Genomic DNA, 21,428 nt, shown 5'->3' with positions numbered 1-21,428 from the left:
GATGGATCTTCTCGCTCATTTGTTGGAAGCTGAGTTTGAGCTCGGCGATCTCGCGCATGGTTGCGAGATCTGAGCCTACTGGGGGGGTGTCGGCGAGAAGGGTTTCATTAGGCTCCGAGTCGTCTGAGACGTGGTCGCCTCCGGTCGCCGTTGGGTTTGTGTTAAAGAGGCGACGACGTATCTGCTAAATGCTGGGGACGGCTCGTTTGGCCATCAGGGGTTGTGAGTGCCGCGACCAAAGCAGCTAGTTGGTCGTTTGTCATTTTTTGGACTTCGTCTTGATGAGCGAGTCGAGCCATGATAGAGCTCATGAAATCTACGGTGATGGGTGGCGCGGCTTCGGGCGTAGGGGTTGGTTCTCCGCCCGTAGCACCGAAGGTGGCGTCGTCTTGAACCATGTAGATCTAGAACGTTACTTTAGTCTGCCCCACGGTGGGCGCCAATTGTTTGAACGGGATTCAGTCGACTAGATTGAAAGAAGTCAGAAATGGGATGACTAAAGACGTTTTATTAGATTTGAACTGAAGGGTTACAAGAGTGACAGGAAAGTGAGAGAGCAACAAGATCAAAGATATCGCTAAAACCCAAGATCTAGCCGCTTAGTGTGTAAAATCCCAAAAGTCCTCTTCTTGTTGCTTCCTCTCCCCCTTTTATAGGTCTTCTGTCCTTGATTCCCTAATGTCGTACCTCTTTGGGCCTTGATGCGAGAGGCCGAGCATGCGGGCCTGGACAAAGTTCCCTCCAAGCCAGGTACTTTCGGTCGGCTTACTCGACCGGCTAAAAGTACTCTAAGGTCGAGCTGACGTGTTTAGCCGCCGAGCCGACCAAACTAATCAACTTGCTGGATTAGGGCCTGTTATTCGATGAGCCTTGTGGAGGGATGTAATCCATCTCCTACAGAGCCCACTTCTCAACATCTCTCTGTAAGAGCAATTTCTATCTCTGCTGAGACCAGAAAAGTCTCGTTCGCAGAAGAAAACACGAACTCGTATGGGCTGTGGAATAAAGAAGTTCTCAGGATAAGAGGCGGAGCAAATCTCATAGCTTTGGCACTCCGAATTATCACTACTTGAATCGTTCCTTTTCCCTGTACGTCTGAAAACCCTCCAAACCGATTTAGGGACACGGACAAAAGCGTAACTTATCGACCAAACCGATTCAATTTCATTCAGCCGGTTTGAAAGAAGCCGGAATAAACGAGAATTTTGTCGAAAGTATATTTTACAGAATTATATATTTTTGTTAGTTGTAGACTTGTAGGTTAATGTTTCATAAGTTATTGAGTTCTGATATATAGTGTATCTTGTTCATTTTGCTTAGTGTCGAATTTTAAAATGCATTCTTTTTCAATTGTATTTTTTTCACCTTTACTTGGTAAATTAAACAATTAAGTTGATTAGTTTTGATCTTAGAGTAAATTAAACAATTTAGATTTTTATGTAAACTTAATTAAGCAATTAAGTGTAAAATATTAGAGTATTTTGTTTAGATTGGGTGTGTTTTATTAAATTATACTATAAAATTTGTGTGATAAATTATTTTTAAAAGTTACATTTGATTGATCTTTAAAAAAAAAATTTAACAGTAAAAATTAAAGGTTATGGAAAATTATACCCAAAAAACATTGACAAAAAGTATTGATCTGCACAATTATATTTACAAAGGCCATTTTGATGAATTGAAATAGACAATTTTTTTTTTTAAATTAGTGGGCTTTAAACATTAACCGAAGCCCAGAGAATTTTTTTTTTCCGGGAAAAGAAACAGAAACAGTTTTACTTGTACGACTTTTTAGTTTCCGTTCTTCTAGATCTCTCTCTCGGTGCCGTCCGCCTTCTGGCGATATGTTCCTAAATAGTGGGTGAATTTCTCTCTCAAAAGAGGACAGAGGATAGATCTATTGACAACTACAGCAGATTTTGCAAACATGTACGATTTTGGAGATTTAGGTTGAAATTATTTTTCTTCATTTGTTGTTCTAGATTCTGTGTTCTGATGGTTTTAAAAATCAACTGAAGGGGTCATACGAAGAGCTTTCTATCGGATAGATGTAGCTCGACCCCGGTTTAATCATGAAGACCTGTAAAGACTCAGTATACGCTCTGCTTTGTTCACGGAATGCTTCATTACAGTACTTGATCACTTCGTCAACAACTCATTTAATAAAATAGTTTTGTATGATATAACAAAGAAGAAATGTAAATCAAATTCTATAGCTCAAGAGTAGGATGGAATGAGTTTAGATTTGGTGGAATATAACCTGAATTGAAACAAAGAGTTCCGAAATCATCTTGATCTCAAGCTTGTTCCAGTCATCTTCTTGTAAAACAATTTCTTTCTCAAGTTTGAGAACAAAGAAGATTTAGTAAAAAAGCATGCGTGCAATCGATATGTCTTATTTATTATAGTTCTGATTAAACATGAAGATCATAGACATTATGTCCCTTAGAGATGTCCGATTGATTCAGTTCTGTTTAAATTCACGATTAATAAATTTCGTTGTTCTGGCTTGATATATTAGTAATATAGAACAACAACTGCTTTAAATGTTCAATGTACATGTTCTTTTTCAGAGAGAAGCTCAGGCTGAGACATGGTGAAGGAGAAAGAGAGATGAGTTGTAACATCAAATAACAAAGGGAAGCTCAGGCTGACACACTAATCCGTTAGATAATGTTCAATGTACATATTTATTTTATGATTTGATTGTGTCGTAATTGTTTAATTAAATCCTATGGATTCAGTACAATGAGCTGATACTGACTCCGGATCAAAAATGTGTAGGTTCATATTAGAGATGGAGAGAACCAAGTACCAGTTATGAAGATGCAAAAGAAGACTACAATGTATAAAGGACAACAGAGAAATTACGGTTAGTAATTACTGATCTAACGTAGCTATTTCGTAAGGTGAAAAAAATAGGACAATATAGAATAAGTGCAAGGTTAGAATAATGTCTTTCCTTTCCTCCGTGATGGCATACGTAGATTAAATTGCTTTCTTCCGATAGGGATATTAGCTTTCTCAGTAGGAATAAACTGTGTATTTTCTAGACAATGGACACAGAAGTTTAAAAGGACACAAAAGCTTTAAAAAGTGAATGTTAGTTTGTTCATTTATGGCAGATAAAAGATTAAATTGGTTTCTTCTGTAATGCTTGATTCACTCAAATATATTTTTATATTGTTTTATGCTCACGGTTCGTTAAAAACATCATACATTTTAATGCTGATAGGAACGTAGGGTCATGTTACTGCCTTAAACTGCTATTAGAAAATCTTTCTTGGTAGGACTAACTTTGTATTTGCCAGAAAATGGACATTGAAGCTTCCTGGAGAGAACCAAGTACCAGTTATGAAGATGCAAAAGCAGATTACAATGTTTACAGGACAACAGAGTTATATTACGGTTAGTAATTACTGATCTACTCTAGCTATTTCGTAAGGTGAAAAAAATAGGACAGTATAGAAATTGGTTTTTAGATTAGGGAACCCTGGTTTTAGTTAAGATGTTTGAGAAAAAAATGCCTCAGTGATGTTTGTCTTATATAACAACAGCTTTATTTAGATATGGTTTAAAATGACCAAACAAAATGCATGCGTTTGTCTAAATGAAAAATATAACAGTCTTATTGAAATGAATGACTTGGTATAAAAAAATGTTGTTTGCATAACAAAAATAGAACTTAGTGAACCAGCAAGCTTTCATCCACCACAGATAACATGCGATACCTGCAAAGATCAAAAGTAGAAAATCATTTTAGTATTAGTCTGTACTTTCTTTCAGAAGAAAACAGATTGGAAATAACGCATCCAAACATATGCTGAAAAAACATCAAAACTTCGAAATAGACATACTGTATTACCTCAGCTACATTCTTAGTTTGTTTCTGTGGTTTGCCATCTTCATCTAAAATCAGAATTTTCAATCCCTTTTTGGAAGTCACTCTAGAAACAGCAACATATAACTGACCATGTGAAAAGCCAGGTCTTGGTAGATAAAGATCTACTTTAGATAGTGATTGCCCTTGACTTTGGTTGATTGTGATTGCGAAAGCCACAGCAAGAGGCAGTTGCCTTCTCCTCATTTTGAAAGGCAATCTGGTGTCAGAAGGGGTTATTAACAATCTAGGAATATTAACTATCTCCCCAATCCTCACTCCTGTTATAATCCTAGCTTGAATCATAAAATCCATTAGCTGAGTGATCTGCAGTCTCGTCCCATTCATTAAGCCATCAGTAGGAGCTATGTTTCTCAGAACCATAACAGGACAACCAACCTTTAATCTAAGACTATGGTATAGTAAACCATGAACTTTAATTGTGTTTAGAAAATCAGCACTAAGAGCTTCATTGTTTACAGCACTTGTATCAGAGGGATCATTGCTATCAGCACTGTTATAAGTTTTTTCCTCACCTGAAATAGAAACATATATTTGGAGAATAAGAGTCAAATACAAAGAAAGAGAAATCAATAGATGAAAATAGCGCAATTTACCTTCTAGCTTGTCCAACATATATTCATTAACTTTATTAACATCCTCGTTAGTTGGACAGAGGATAGCTCTCTCTTGAAAAAACTTGGCCTCTTTCTTTTCATGCAATGAAGTTGCTGTGCCATAAATCTCTTCGCTGATTGCTTCTATAGGATCATTACAATCTGTAATCAAAAATTCAGAGGGAATTTCTATCTCTGCCTCACCATCATTAGGCTCTGAAAGTTTACCATCACCAACTTTTAATATCCACTCTGGAAATTCTTGAAGATCCTTTGCCTCTGCTGGTGATAATCCTGCTGATAGCAATCTCATATTCTTGGAGAGCTTAAGAACTTTGCAGTGCGTCCGAAGATAGGATGAGTTAAGTGAGGCCATAACTATTTCAGCTTTACCAACACCATTTATAACAGGAAAAACCTGCCTAAAATCACCACCAAACACGATAACCTTTCCACCGAATGGTTGTGTGTCGTGTTTCCGAACAATATCAGATAAACTTTTATCCAAAGCCTCAGAACAATGCTTGCTCATCATAGGCGCTTCATCCCAGATGATAAGTAATGAGGCTTTCACTAAATTAGCTTGGTCACTTCGATGCTTCATAGTACATGAAGAAAACTCGTCTGGATTTAGAGGAATGCCGAATCTGGAATGTGCTGTCCGACCACCAGACAACAACAGTGATGCAATGCCGCTCGAAGCCACGTTTAGAACAATATCTCCTCTAGATCTGATAGCTGCAGAAAGCAATTTCCATAGGAAAGTTTTCCCTGTTCCACCAAAACCACTAACAAAAATCATTCCACCATCTCCTTTATTAACAGCAGAAAGAATCTCCTCATATATCTTTCTTTGCTCGCAAGTCATCTTCGGAAGATCTCTTCGAAGAGTCTCTAACAAAGCAGAACGCTCATAGCTGCGTTCGTCTAGCTGCGTTCGTCTAGCACCAAGACATTTTCATCGTGGCTACTTGTCTTTGGCGGTCTAGGCATAGAATCAAATTTTGCGAGAGAAGTTCCATATCGTTTCAAGATTTTTTCAATCTCAAATAAAGCATACTTCTTTTTGTCGTCATCACTCAGCATCAGACCTATAATGAATATGAAAAAGGCAAGAAAGAAAAAAAAATTATAAGACTGGAAACGTAAATTCATGTAGCTAAATTGAACAATCTCTGCTAAATCTAAAAACATACCTGGTCTATTAAAATTCCTTCTCCTTGAGTGCTCGATATCTTCAGACAAAAACATCCAAGTGTTTTCCCATACTGACTCTGGCTTAGATAAAGTGTTACTCATAAGCATCATAACAAACACTTTCTGTAGCTCACTTGTTGTGCTCTCAAAACTTCTTCTTACTATGTCATCAATGTACTCCTGATCATCATCTAATAACCCACGAGCAGAACATGCTTCTTTGTAGCTCGGATAGAGAACATCTTGGTATGTTTTAATGTCCTCATAACTCGTGGGTCCCCTGACAACATTCAACAATACACACAAGTAATAAGCATCTTCCTGGGTCCTAGGAGCATAGTTAATCCTCCCCAAAGCAAATCCCCGTTTCCTCCTGTTGAACTTCTTTGACCTTTTGTCGTAAGTATAGAAGCTTGGGATCTGAGCATAGGTCAATGTTCTTGCGAAGGAGTCAATCTTGTTCAACTCAAACCAAGCTAAGAACATTGTATTTTGAATGAGCTTCCGGGTGACAATTGCTTTCAATTTGTCTTTCCGTCTGAATGTAACAACTTGCTTTCCGGGGAGATGGAAACTAAGCTTCTCAACAGCAGTTGATCGATAGTGAATAGAAAATTTGAATACTCTCCATGTTCCTTCACATGTTGACACGTATCTGAAAAAAAAACATATAGATAAAAATCGCAGCTTAATTAATGAACTGGTATACTATAAAGAACAACAATGGTAATATTACCTGCAATTGAAGAATTCCTTGAGTTCATTCCTTTTCTTATCAAGATTCTCTTTATTAAGCTCAACATCTCCTAACTCACTTGCAACAATGTGGTCTGGTGGTTCAACAGTAACTGTGACACGGTCCTGTTCTTTATTAATGTATTTGAATAAATACTTTATAGACCCAACTTGGTTGCACCACTCGATGTTGATATGAGCTCTGTAAAGAAGAGATAACTTCCTGTTATAAGGAATGACATGCCGATTGTCACATCTCACTCCATTCTTCATAACAAAGTTCTCTGACTGCTCACGCCTCTTGTAAACCGGAAATCCTTCTTTATTAATAGTGGTCTTCTCAGAAAATGATTTAGGATATGACTTAGAGCAACGGCCATTCTCCATACATGGAGAATTAGTATTAGCTCGTCCACATGGACCATGAATCATCATATATTTAATGACCTCATACAGTTCTCGTTCTTCCTTCTTGTTAGGAATCTCTGCAGAAATGATGTCGTCAATATCGTCCGTTGTAGGCTTCTTTAACTTCTTCATGAATAAGAGAATGTGAGCATGTGGCAAACCCCGTTTCTGGAACTCAATTGTGTACATAGCTGTTTAAAAATAACATTTTAGTCATAATTTATATAAATTCAAACGTATGGAATCTCCTATAAATATACAGATTAGACAGGTTTAACTTACATGACTGTGTCTCTCCCAATATATTTTTTTGGTTAGATTATCCATCAATGAATCAAGTTTGATCTTGAAAATCCTACAGATAATGTCTGATCTGTCTTCAGCCTTTAGCTTCCTCGCCTTAACATATCTTATGATCTCAGGCCATTTGGGATTACATGTGAAAGTGATGAAAAAAATCAGGGAATCCAAAATGCTTACATATTGCCATAGCATCCAAGTAACAACTCTTCATATATCTATGACTCCCTACGAATGAAGCTGGTAATGTAAACTCAGTTCCTTGCTCGTTCATATCCACTTTTCTTGCGTTCTCAGACTCTTTAATAGAGTCATAGCTATCTGACAAAGAAGGCTGGTTCACCTTCAAATATTTTAAACGATTAGACTCAATCGTGGTGAAGGCATCCACCACAAACTGCTGAAATATCCTTCTAGAATGTACGAGAGAATGAGATTCGTTCTTACGCTCATGGAGGCGAAAAGCAAACCATTGCCTCATACTGATATTAGGCTTCTTCTGTTTTTTCGTCTTTTCTGTTGCTCCTTTCTTAATACCAAGTCTGAATCCATCTTCACCATATGTAAACAAAAGAGGATACTGAGTGCAAGATAGGAAGCATGAATCTCGTTTATTCTCAGTAGTTTTCCTGAACTCTTTTGTAGAACAATATCCCTTCTGTCCATATCAAGACTAAAATCTCCAGGAATCAGCGCAGCAACCTCTGAAGCTGTGGGTGTGTTATATGTCCTTCCATCCTTTAACCTCTCACTAACAATCCTCATATGAAAAGAATTTTCAGGATCTGTGTTGAAGCGGTCCCTTGCTGATCTAAACTTTTTAACATATGGATTGACTTCATTCAACATCTTCATCAAAGTCTATATAATATCTTTTCTGAGATGATCCTTTTTCTTGACCTGAATTTTCTGTTTACCCAAGCTATCAAAAAATATAAAAAGAACAATGTTAGTAATCTAAACTATTAAAAGCACAGTTTGCGGGTAATACAAAACATTATACCTTAAACATTTTGCTCTATTTTCAACTTCATTCTCCATATCAACTCACGTGGTGTGATACCAGCACCCAATAAATGATAATTTTCTCCTTGAAGCTGAAACATATCAGGGCCTCTACCTTTTTTCAGAGACCTCTCTACTCTTCCACCAAGAGAAGTGAAGGAAAAAACCATATTGTAGGGCCTTATATGTTTTTGAAAATGTCTGCTTCTTGGATCATCTCCTTGCAAGAGATTTTTTAAAACTGTTGGTGGTTCCTTCAACAACGGCAATTTCACTTGTCCTTGCATACAACATAATGAAAATGTAGGATTCTTTGTGTTTCTCTGCTTGTTTAGCCGTTCTCCATACCACATGATAGCACCACAATGAGAACAGTTGTAGTCCTAGGTAACGACTTATATCAACTAACATAAATGATTTAAAACAATATGAATATAACAGAAACTGAGATTACCAATGAGGAAAGCTGGTTTTTTGGTTCCATTTTCAATTTCTTCATAATTAGCAAGAGATAGGAAAATTCTATCATCAACTAAATCTGATCTTGATAGCACAGCGTCTTCTGCTATAACCATCTTGTATTTGTAGTTGGTAGTTCGATATTGACCACCAGCTGGAGTGACGGTAACGTGTTCAATAACTCCCCATGAATCTAAAGGTAAGACACGTTGAATCCGTTGCATGAGAGATCGTTTGCTAGTAGCATGGATCTTGTTACCCTAAGAAAAACACAGTCTTATTAGATAGATTTGTGACATTAGTAGTTCAATGGAAGGAAGAAACGTGTGTTACAAAACTTACCCATTGATCTGCTAACACCATCTCGAAAGTATCACCTGCAAAAAGTGTGTTTTGCTTCCATGAATGTAAACAATTCACTTGAATTCTTCAGTTGTCTTTGAATGGCCTGAGTTTTGTGAGAGGAACAAATGTCGTCATCTTAGACATCTTGAGGTTTTTCTAATTCTTTGATTTGATATGATTTCGAGAATAGATGATGAGATATATATAGTTGTGATATCAAATGAGATCCCGTTAGGTTAATTTGTAATAATTAAATGGTAAATTTTGGTAGTTATAATTTAAACGCAGAATCAATGGCAAAATCTTTGTAAAATTATTTAATGTACATTCATTATTTTTTATCTAATAGGGAAAAGAGAATATTCGATCTTTAGAGATAAGCATTACTTGGTTACCAAGTTATTAGATCCCTTTTTTAAATGCTGACTGCGTAGAATTAGGAAAAAATATTTTTTGTTGATTTGTTTTTTTAATTTCGTAAATTTAGGAGTAGTTTTTGGAATTGTTTGTCGTATGGAAGGAAAGATGTCGAATTAGTTACGATATTGTATGCAAAATCTAACCTAATATGATCTTTAAGGAGAATAATATACGCATATACCAAAATAAGTGTGTCTGGGCCATTTACAATTTGTAAGTCCAAACTAATATAACGTGTTGGGTAAAATAGAAGGTAATATTAGTTGTAATGTGTCAACGAATTTGGAGTAAAAACAGACGAAGTAAAACGACGTAGTTTAGATGGCAGTGGCATAGGGATGTAATTTTTGTGCAACTATAAAGAGATTTTGACCCGCGCTTTGAAAGCGCGGGATAACATTTTAGTTAAATTTTTGATTTAAAAGTTACTAATTTTTCTGATCTGAATTTTAATATTTGAGTTTAAGATATTTAACTGAGAATATTTTATTTTAACTTCTCATAGTGATGGATATTCGAAATTTAGGTTCATGTCAGTTAGGTTAATTCAGTTTTCAAGTTATTGGGGCTGGGATGTTAAGACCCATTTATGAACCGAGTTAAAAACACTGAATTAACCTTACTGACATGAACCTAAATTAGAACCTAACTTTACTTATAAAGGACAATCTATATTAGAAAGCGCAGTTATTTTTTAAAAAAACGTTATTAATCTTTTTGGTTGTTCTCTAATATGTTTAGACATGGACGTTTTGTTTACGTATGAGACGATTTTTGGTTCAAAATATATATAAACTGCAAAGTGATTTAAGAGTTTGGTTTCATTTCATTTTTTAGTTATCGGTTTTGTTTGGATAATTTTTTTATATTCGGTACAGTCCATGTTTACTTTATGAGTATATTTTAATAATATAATGTAATTTTTAAACTAAATATAATAATTGATATTCCTATGCTTCTTCATTTTTATATTAATTTTGTATTAATAAACCTTAATTTGGTAGTTTTATTAATATGGTTTATCAATATAAATTTAAATAAAAATGGACAATAATACTACCGATTATTTTGAATATTGTATTTGGGCTTGTGACCGTATGTCACTTTTTTATAAAATATATATACTTAATAAATGTTTTATTTAAATTGGATTGGATAATACGAAATTGGCTAACAATAGTAATGCCTTCTTGGACCGTTTACCATACTCCCTTGTCTGTATTAAATAATTAAAAAAGTTGTGGTCTGAAAGTTAAATAGCTTAGGGTTATCCAGATAAAAAAATCCAGAAAGTCATGTCCTTAAAAAAAAGGAACCGATAGACTATTCAAAGATCTACACAATGCGAAGAATCTGGAAAAAAATTAGACGAATCATATTCTTTTCAGTTCGAAGAAAGAAAGACAATTAATCGTTCAAACATGCATCCAATAATGGGCTCGATCTGTAAGTTTTTGTTTTGATCAAAGATTTCTAGTTTCGTAAATGGTTTATTTGTACTCTTACTCTGGTTTGTTTTTACATGCTTTGGTATAGCTGAAGGTGTTAACAAAGTACATCAAAAAGGCATCACCGATGGTTCAGATTCGTGATAATTTTGATTTAACCATACATATTGAAGACTTTTAGCATAATCCGACAAAATAAAGTAAGTTATATATTTTCCATACTTTATTGATTGATGATTTCAAATGGCTTTTTAATGAGATGTTGTTTGGTTATTTATTTGATTAGCAAGTTAGGTCCAATAGATTTAATGGTATGGACCTGATAAAACAGAAGCGGAGCCGAGACATACAAACTCATATATTGGTATACTGGTTCGATTTTGATAAGATATGAAGATGGCGAGAGCTCCGACAGAAGAACTGCATCAGATCGCAAAGGGTAATTGATCAAAAACTCACATGTGTCTTTCTTTCCAATCTCGTTCTGTTTAAAGGATTAATGAAGAAGAAAGCAAATACATATCTAATTCTTTTTTTAATCTGTTTTAGAAGTTGGATCCAGTGAGGAAATACTTTAATTGCTATAAAATGGAAAGGCGTGGTGAAATACAGCTTATACCGACAGAAGATAAGTATATTTGCTCAATAGCATGGACCCTATAGTATCCATAAGTGTAGATACAATGTCAAACTCAATACTTCAAAGGTACAAATTGTAACTATTTACAGGGTTGTTAAACTGATAATGTTTATTTTTTTCAACAGTTTATATACGCAATAAACAACAAAGGAGATATGGAGATGACGTGCTGAGATAAGACATGGCTATGAAACAGTTTATTACGTAAATAAGGTAATGTACTACGTATATCGTATTAGTACTGTATTAGGAATGAAACTTTAATATTATTACTTCTTTAGGAATGGAACTGAGTCTGGATAGATAGGAAAATGGAACATACGGATGTTTGATGTTTGCTATAGTTTGACATGATCATCACATTTGCTTTAATTTTGAACTATAAAATGTAAGATGAAAATGTTTATTTCATACTGAACTTTGGAGATCCTAAAGTTCACATTGTCTGAGCGTAATCACACACGCTAATGCTGTGAAAGACAAGAACCTGTCTGTGAAATAAAAACAAACATAGTATAGGATAAAAAATGAACTCAGAGATTAAAACAACATTTCTTGTTTGTTTCTGAGGCTTTCCATCCTCATCAACAATCAAAATCTTCAAACCTTTTTTGGATGTGACCCTAGAGATAGCAACATAGAGTTGTCCGTGAGAAAACACTGGTCGCGGTAGAAATATTCCAACATGTGAGAGAGATTGCCCCTGACTTTTATTTATCGTGATAGCAAAGGCCACTGATATTGGAAGCTGTCTTCTCCTCATCTTGAATTGCAACTTATTGTCTGATGGAGTAATGGACAGTCGCGGAATTAAAACAACATCACCAACTTTCTTTCATGTAATAATTCTCACCTTGACACAGAAATCTGACATATCTATAATCTGCAATCTAGTTCCATTCATCAATCCTCCAACATGATCAATATTCCTCAGCAACATGACAGGACATTAAATTTTCAACCTAAGATTATGATTTGGTAAACCTGATGCCTTGATACTGTTAAGAAAATCTGGTGTGAGAGCTTGATCATTAACAGATCGTGTATCAGATGGGTCTATGCTGTCAGAGCTTAAATAGATTATCTCCTCACCTGAAATTCAAACAAATTTGTACTTGAGTTAAAATGTTAAAAACAAACCGATAACCAAAAATTCTGCGATCAAAATGTAATTACCATCAAGTGTATCCAACATATGCTGATTTATATTGTTCTCCTCATTTGTCGGGCATATAATAGCTCTCTCTTGAAAAAAAATAGGATCTTTCTGCTGCTGCAGAGCTGTTGCATCTCCATAAACTTCTTTGCTAATGGTTTCTATAGGATCATTTGTATCCATAATCAGAAACTCATCTGGAATTGTGTTTAGTGCATCACCAACATTAGGCTCCCCAGCTACTCCATCTCCAACATCCAATATCCACTGCGAAAATGCTTCAAGTTCTTTTAGCTCTTCTGCAGTCAAATCAGTCGACAACAACCTCATATTCTTTGTTAGTTTCAGCACTTTGCAATGTCTCCACAGATAAGAGTAATTTAGAGAATTCAACACAATTTCAGCCCTCGATCCACCATTAATAACAGGCAATACTTGCCTGAAATTCCCACCTAAGACAACAACTTTGCCAGCAAATGGCTTCTTTTCTGTACTCCTCATAATGTCTACTAAGCTCCTATCCAATGACTCAAAACAATGCTTGCTCATCATCGGCGCTTCATCCCAAATTATTAGTGAGGCTTCTTTAACCAAATTAGCAGCATCAGTCCCTGGTGGCAAATTACACAGAGAGAACTCATCAGGATTGATTGGTATACCGAATCTAGAATGCGCAGTCCTTCCTCCTTGTAACAGAAGCAAAGCAATACCACTTGAGGCAACATTCAGCACAATCTCACCCCTGGATCTAATAGCAGCAGATAATAATCTCCACAAAAACGTCTTTCCAGTCCCACCAAATCCATAAACGAAGAAAACACCGCCTCTCTTTCCTATAACTGCATCCATAATTTCCTTGTAAATTTTCCTCTGCTCATCAGTCATCTTTAAGATGTCTCTATCATGTTCTTCCCTTAACTCTTCACGGTTGTAGCTCAGCTCATCAAGAATCAAAAAAATTTGACTATCAGTAACATCGCGAAAGGGTTTAGGCATTTTTTTCCAATTTGATAGTGAAGTTCCGTTACTTTTCAAAATCTTTTCAATCTCCATTAGGGTTCCTTCTTTTTTTCAGCATCACTTATACAAAACCCTGCAAAAATGAATGATGTATGTTAAAACTAACAATGCATAATATATTGAAAGCATGTCAACTGGAAACCGGATGAATTGAAAGGATAAATAACCTGGTCTGTTAAAATGTTTCCTCTGCCTATACTGAATGTCATCTGAAAGAAACTCCCATGTATTTTCCCATACGCTTTCTGGCTTTGATAAAGTCAAGGACATGAGCATGACAGCAAAGGAATGTCGCAGACAGGATGCATAACACGAATAGCTTGACCTGATAATATCATCAATGTATTCTTGATCACCGTCTAATAAACCACGAGCAAAACATGCTTCTTTGTACGTAGGATAAAGCACATGGTTAAAGGTCTTTATGTCATCAAAGCATGTTGGTCCACGAACAATATTCAGCAACACACGTAGGAAATATGCTTCCTCAAACTTCATGGGGGCATAGTTAATTCTCCCAATGCTGAAACCTCTTTTCCTTTCTTGCAATTTTCTATCTTTTTTGTTCCAAATAAACCTTGTTGGAATTTCAGCTAAAGTTAGCTTTCTAGCAACAGAGCTAACCTTGTTCAACTCAAACCAAGCCATCATATACGTATTCTGAATCAACATGCGACTTGTTACTTCCTCATATGTGTCATCGTCCTTAAAGATAATAATCTGCTTTCCTGGCAAATGAAACTGAATTCTCTCAACCGGTACTGATCTGTAATGAATAGGAAACTTAAGAGTTCTCCATGAAGATTCACAAGCAGAGACGTATCTGACAAAGAAATAAATAAACTGTTTAATAACAACATATGTTTTAACTAAGATCACACCATTGAAAAACCAGAAGTATAAAAATAAGTACCTGCCATCAAAAAAATCTTTTATTTCATTTTTGTTTTCTTGGTTTGCTTTCTGGTTCACGTCGTTGTTCTCCAATGATCCTCCTTCTTTTGGGGCCTAAACCGTAACAGTAATCCGATCTTGTCCCTTATTGATGTACTTGAATAAGTACTTGATAGATCCAGACTGATTACACCACTCCACATTAATATGAGCTCTGTACATAAGGGACAGTGTTCTATTATACGGTATATCATATCTGTTGTCGCACTTGAAACCTTTCTTCTCAACAAAGTGACCATTATCCCGTCTCCTGTAAACTGGGAAGCCCTCTTTATTAACAGTGGTTCTAGTTGCAAATGCCTTTGGAAATAGTTTAGAACATTTTCCATTCTCCATACATGGTGATTTCAAATTGACAACTCCACAAGAGCCATGAATCATCATGTCTTTAATCACTTCATAGAGATCTGGATCTTCTGTTTTGTCTGGAATCTCAGCTGAAATGGTCTGGTCAATATGGTCAGTCGTAGACAATTTAGAACTGGGATGCATGAATAACAAAATGTGCGCATGCAGCAATCCACGTTTCTGGAACTAAACAATATAGATTGCTGCATTAAATAACAATTTTCATGTCAGGAAATATTTAAACATATGCGACCATATATTTATAGTGAACAACATAAATAAAATATAACTTACATGCCACTGTTTTCCCTAAGATTTCATTGTCAGTCAAATCTGTCATTAGTGAATCCAACTTCATCTTGAATACTTGAGAAATGATTTATGGCTTATCCTCTGCATTCAAATTCCGCTGGATCAGATATCTTGTAATTTCTGGCCATTTAGGGTTGCATGTAAAGGTGATGAACAGATCTGGGAAACCAAAATGTTTACAAATGGCCATTGCATCTATATAGTTATTCTTCATGTATCTTGGTGAACCAGTGAAAGAAGCAGACAAAACAAATCGAGCACCTTGATCATTCATATCAACTTTCCCTCCATTCTTAGTCTGCTTAATTGAGTCGTAGCTGTCAGACCTCAAACATTTCTGATTCAGCTTTAAAAAACAGAGCCGGTTAGTCTCAATAGTCGTGAATGCATCAACCAAAAACTGCTGAAATAATCTCCTCGAGTGTAGAAGAGTTTGACACTCGCCATCCCTCTCAAATAGACAAAAAGCAAACCACTGCCTCATACTTATATCCTTTCTCTTTAGTTTATCAGTAGCAGGAGAATCTCGTTTTTTTAATTCCAAGTCTGAATCCATCTTCTCCATGGGTAAAAATAAGAGGATACTGAAGTGCAAGATAAGAAGGATGTATCTCACTAATCATTTTTAAGCAGCCAGTCTGTTTCTCTTGTAAAACAATGTCACGCCTATCCAGCTCCAAATTGAAGTCTCCAGGAATTAAAGCAGCCACTTCAGACGCGGTTGGAGTATCATATGTTCGTCCATGTTTCTCACGATTACTCACAATCCTCATATGAAACTTCTCATTAGGTTCCATGCTCAATCTCTCACGTGCCTGCCTAAACTGCTTCACATAGGGATTAACATCGTCAAGAACTTTGATGATATCCTCAATAATCTGTTTTCGCATGGCCTGATTCTTCACTTTATCTGCTTCTGTGTTGTACTTGCTGCAAGGAAATAAAATTAAAATTTATCATTAAACACGTCAGGGACACATAAGTTTTAGCTCATAATTGTTAATTATCATCAATACCTCATTACCGAGTCTCTATCATCAACCTCGCTTTCAATGACGTTGATGTCTAGCTGAGTAAACTTAGCTGAATCACCAAGATCTGGTTTCATACTGCCCATCAAATGGTAGTTTTCCCCTTGCAATGTAAAAGTTTTTGGACCAACACCATTAGGAATAGAGCGATCAACCTTACCACCGAGAGAAGTAAATGAAAACAGCATGTTCAATGCTCTTAAGTTTTTGTGGTAGTAACGACTTTTCTCATCTTTCCCATAAAGCAGTTGTTTTATAACTAACGGACTTTCTCTCAACATAGGCAGCTTGACTTGGCCTTGTCCACAACATAGAGAAAAAATAGGATTCTTCTTTGTTCTCGTCTTTCGGTCTAGACGTTCACCATACCACATTTTAGCCTTACAATACTCACATTTGTAAGTAGGATTACCCTCATCAACATAAGCTGTAAAACACAGAGAAATACAACACGTTAATTGTCACTGACCTTGTAAAACAAAATGAAACAACAAACGGACATTTGTTAACAAATTACCAATCATTTTCAGCCCTGTTTTTGAAATAGTTTTAAGTTTACTTTCTGCTTTTTTGGCATCCTGCGCTTTTTTTCTTTTAATTATGGCCTGAAAGTCAAACTTCTCTACAGAATTGAAAATATGGGCACCATGAGATGAAAGATAAGAATATGCATCACTTTCTTCGGTGCTTAGATCATATTTCTGATTATATTGGCCTTCTACTACATCTGCCAAATTATACATAAAGTAATGAAGTTAATTTTTTTTTGAAATAATTTGTATTAAAGATTTAAGGTACGTCCAAATAAAATACCTTCACCTGAATTGACATCATCAATTCCAAATAACCTTTTAGGCTCAATAACAGTAGTTTCATAATTTGATCTTCTTGAATTTATTGTAGAGTTCTGGTATTGTGAACTGATTTTTCCTCGGTCACTGCTGAACCGTTCGTAGCGAGATGATGACAGAACTCCTGGAGTACACAGTATTCCAGATTCTGTGGCTATAACATAAGAAGTCCATCATATGTATGTATAAATCAATATACCCCAAAAATATATCAATAACTCATAATAAAACTTACAACTGATAAATCTATTTCTCTCCTGAGGTGGACTATGGAATTCTCCTCTGCGTTTATCTGTGAAAAAATTACATAAGTTTGAATGAATAAGCATCTCCCATATAAAAATAACAGTTGACAAAAAAATAGAATGCTCTTACTGTTTCAGGAAGCCATACTTGTCGACGCTACATATGGAGATTGAGAATTTGTGCCATACATGTGAGAGGGTATGGTGCGGTTTTGAACCACTTGCGAGCCAAATCCAACACTTTGAGGTGTGTTAGTGATATCCTTTAATACTCTGCGAAAAATTGATTTAAAAGGTGTAGACTGATTGCTTGGTGGTGTATTTTCAATCGAGATAGGAGCCATATTATTATCCTGAATGTGAGATATCTTCCTCTGATAGCCTAAAGGTCGCTTGAGTGGTGTCGCGACCTCTGAATTTGAGGTTAGAATCCGTCCTTGATCTGTAAAGATTAAATATAACGTTTCAGTATAATCAATTTACCAATTAGATAACACTGAAACTACATGACACTTAACCTTCTGAAGTAATTGTATCATTATAACCCCATGTTGCTGACTTAGTCGGATTTTTAAGGGTGATTTGTGACTCAATGCCGTGTTGAATAATGCTGCTTGTTAGGTTTCTTGGTGTTTGCCTAATTCTATTCTTAAGCATCCCGAGGCTTGTTGCTGTAAACAAACATATGTATTGATTTGTTTTTTAAAACCAATAATATAGTAATATACGTTTTTCTGTTTACTCACAACCAACATTTCTATGTAGTCTGTTCTTCTTTGTTGGAGAAATTTTAAGTCTGAATTCATTGTCTGCATTAAATGAAAGTGACACTATAAATCTTCAAAGCAATGCACTAATCTATACTATAATTGCACGGACAGTAACATGTAGAATACTGTCTAATATAGTGACCGGGTAAGAGAGTACAATTACCCTGTATGCGAGATATGTTTGTGACATCTTCAAACACCACTCCTAAGCTGCTATTTGTTTTTTGACTCCTGGCCTGAGAATTATCGTTCTCATCATTAGCTTGTTTACGTTTCCTTTTCTGAGATGAATGACCATGGGAGAACATCCCTGTGTCATTTGTCTTAGGATGATTTGTTGGTTATTAATCTGACTCTATCGAATTGCAGCAAAACCCTTATTTTGTTTATATTAAATACCTTAAGTATAGATTTTAAAAAGATTACTTATAGTTTAAAATAGTTCCGCGTATTTAATGATATAAATTTCATTATATGAAAAAAGAGTTACACAAAAAGCTTAACTATCAATCAAAATATTATGTTTTAACAAACTAAAAATTATTTCCAACATATTTTGTTAGTTCATTGTTTTTAATGCACTGGCAGTACAGTTATAATGGTATAACTTAAATTCATGGTGATGATACAAAAAAAATCATCTGTGAGCTATCTCTTTCCAAGCTTTCTCTTAGATACTAACGTGTCAAAATTTCTCTGTTATTCAAAAATCCAAATTTGAAACTTGGTCATCGAATCATAAACAAATATAGACAATATGCTAGCAATAGTGCTATGGAACAAAGTGAAGTTTTTATTAGAAAATCTCACGATATAAATATTGTTTAAAAATCCCAAACATGGCTAACAAAAGCATAAAACACATGTGTTTGTAAACACTTATTAAATAAAATAAAATAAAAACATCAATAATATAAATGTTGAACTAAAAAACGCAGAGTTTAGTTCTCCTTTAGGCTTAGCTCCTCACTGGTCATCTTCTCAACCTTGATACTTTTGACAGGGCGTATCTTTGATATCGAGGTGTTGTCTGGAATGTCAACAATGTCATCAACTGTTCACTTTGAAGGAGTTGTCATCTTGCTAGAGCTTTCATCACTGTAAGTTAATAGAGACACCTAGAAAGTAGACAAATATTTAGTAAAAACATGGAAATAATATTTCACAAATATGCCAATATAAACTTAAAAGTTTTACTAAGTATTAAAAATTCATTTACAGAACAATACCTCTGAGCCTGAGATAGCTATTGTTTCCCTTTCCAAGGCGGTTTCAGACTGGGAATCAACCATGAGTGTGTTGTAAACTGACCAGACTTTAAGCACCTTAAAAATCTCAGCACCTTTTTCAATTGTAACACCAAACTTATAAGTCTTTCCCACGAGATCCGTATTACACTCAGGCAATAACTCAGGATCTTCAACCTATAGGAAACAAACAAACATAAAAATAAATATTTAGAGAAAAAGATAAAAATTCATGTACACCAATTAAATGATATACGCTAGAAATTACCTCATCCAAAGAACCATTCAGAATATTTTCGGCTTTTACTCCTATAACTGGCCATGCAATCCAATCAAGAAGTACAAATTTTGCTTCAGCTGTATCATCCTTAGCCATCATATGAAGCCTAAACCTATAGTAACATCACACAATAAGATCGTACTGGTATACCTACATATAACATATAAGTAGGAAATATTACTTTGGTGCCACATTTGTCACATTCTGTTTGCATTTTTCACACCAAAATAAGGGCGTGGATATGGTGTCATGGTTTATATCTTCCTGGAGGACTTTATAAGTCCTGTGTTGACACAGATCACATCCAAAATAATACCATGCATAATCAGTATCTATAGCATAGATTGTAGCAACAACCTTGCACTTCTCAACCTGTAATTAATAATCATCAATATTACCCAAATGAATGCAAAATAAGCGTAGAAAAGACAATGAAAAACCTGTGTGCAACCCAATAGCTCAGATAATTTTTTATCTTCGTATTCTTTCCAATTGGATAGTTTCTGTCCAGTCCCACTGTTGGCTTGAGTAACAATATCTTTCCCGTCTTCACTTGTCTCAAAAATGCTCATAGAATTGTCATTAAATTTGAAACTACAATGTATAAAAATTAAAATTAGTCACTCGATTAAATTAGTACATAAATATATTGTATTCTATATAACTTTAAAAAGGTTATTAAAATCTTACGCTTCTCTTAAATCCTTTGCTTCCTTTATGTTAGGATTGAACACAAATTGCGAAGAATCAAATGAGTTTGAGACTTGGAGATTACCTAAGATTTTTCTTAATAAATTAGTAATAAATCCTCTTAATATACTATAAATATAAAACTCTAAATTTACCTCTAAACGCCCCAATCTTCGCAAAGCGGATCAAACATACAACAACTCCAAATTGGGCTTCTTCTCTATGAGATTCCATATCTTCAGCAAAGTTACCCCACAAACAACATGGTATGCGTTGATCACTACAATAAAAAGGTCAAATATTCTGAAAATTTAATTCTTGAAACAATTAAAGGAGAGTTTAAGGGAAAAAAACAGATATGGAATTGATCACCTGATGTCTCTCAGTTGAATTTCAATCTTTTTTTTATCCTTTCCAACACATTTGATTGTTTGAATCTCGGAGATTTCAATAGCTTGTCCAACAATGTCTAGTTAAAAAAAAAGAAACATATACTTACCAATTAAGATATCGTTATCCAATTTTCCACTCATAACAGAATCAAATTCTGCTAATGAAAGAAACATGTCATCGTTTTGGAAATCAGAGGGTTTAATAACCGTCTGGTTGATGAAGTGATCTTGTACATGTGCTGCGTTGGTCTGCAATGCTTGCAGGCTGCACTCACTTGAAAGTTATACAATTTCTTCCATTCACCAACTTTGAATTCTTCTCCCAAGGTTTTCAGATAGTTTTTCTTACATGTAGCATGGATCTTGCAGCCCTGCGATATTAAAAAAATTTATGAGTCGTTTGCATTTAGTACAAAACAAATGTGACAGCATGTAAATTTTGTTATTACCTTTTTGTCTGATAAGACGATTTCCAAACTCTCACCAAAGCTGGCATTGGATGGTTTCCAGGTGTGGAGCACTGATGTGTTGTGATTTTGTATAGTTTTAGCTTTGTTATTTCATATATATTCATGCATTAACCTTACATTTATTTACATTTAGAGTCTATTGCATGTACATTTTCATCTTCTAGGTGTTGGATGAATTGTTTGGAGTTTTGGAGGTGATTAGAGCACA

At 35.1% G+C, this 21,428-nt stretch overlaps 1 protein-coding gene and 2 pseudogenes across 1 annotated transcript; all 3 read right to left on the bottom strand.

Annotated features, from left to right (window-relative positions):
- Nucleotides 1-3,704: 3,704 nt before the first annotated feature.
- Nucleotides 3,705-7,902, bottom strand: LOC106314823 (annotated as a pseudogene).
- Nucleotides 7,903-11,890: 3,988 nt separating this feature from the next.
- On the bottom strand, nucleotides 11,891-16,017 carry LOC106314822 (annotated as a pseudogene).
- Nucleotides 16,018-19,199: 3,182 nt separating this feature from the next.
- LOC106314821 lies at nucleotides 19,200-20,592 on the bottom strand. The gene is made up of 7 exons (XM_013752640.1): nucleotides 20,514-20,592; nucleotides 20,359-20,443; nucleotides 20,109-20,262; nucleotides 19,985-20,040; nucleotides 19,657-19,780; nucleotides 19,371-19,565; nucleotides 19,200-19,259 (listed from the first exon to the last, which is right to left on the bottom strand). Exons 1-7 carry the CDS (start codon nucleotides 20,590-20,592, stop codon nucleotides 19,200-19,202), a joined length of 753 nt encoding a protein of 250 aa, XP_013608094.1.
- Nucleotides 20,593-21,428: the final 836 nt, after the last annotated feature.

Source organism: Brassica oleracea, chromosome C9 (assembly GCF_000695525.1).
Source record: "Brassica oleracea var. oleracea cultivar TO1000 chromosome C9, BOL, whole genome shotgun sequence".
Taxonomy (NCBI): domain Eukaryota; kingdom Viridiplantae; phylum Streptophyta; class Magnoliopsida; order Brassicales; family Brassicaceae; genus Brassica; species Brassica oleracea.
Note: the sequence above shows the minus strand (reverse complement) of the source record. Positions and strands in the feature narration are given on the sequence as shown.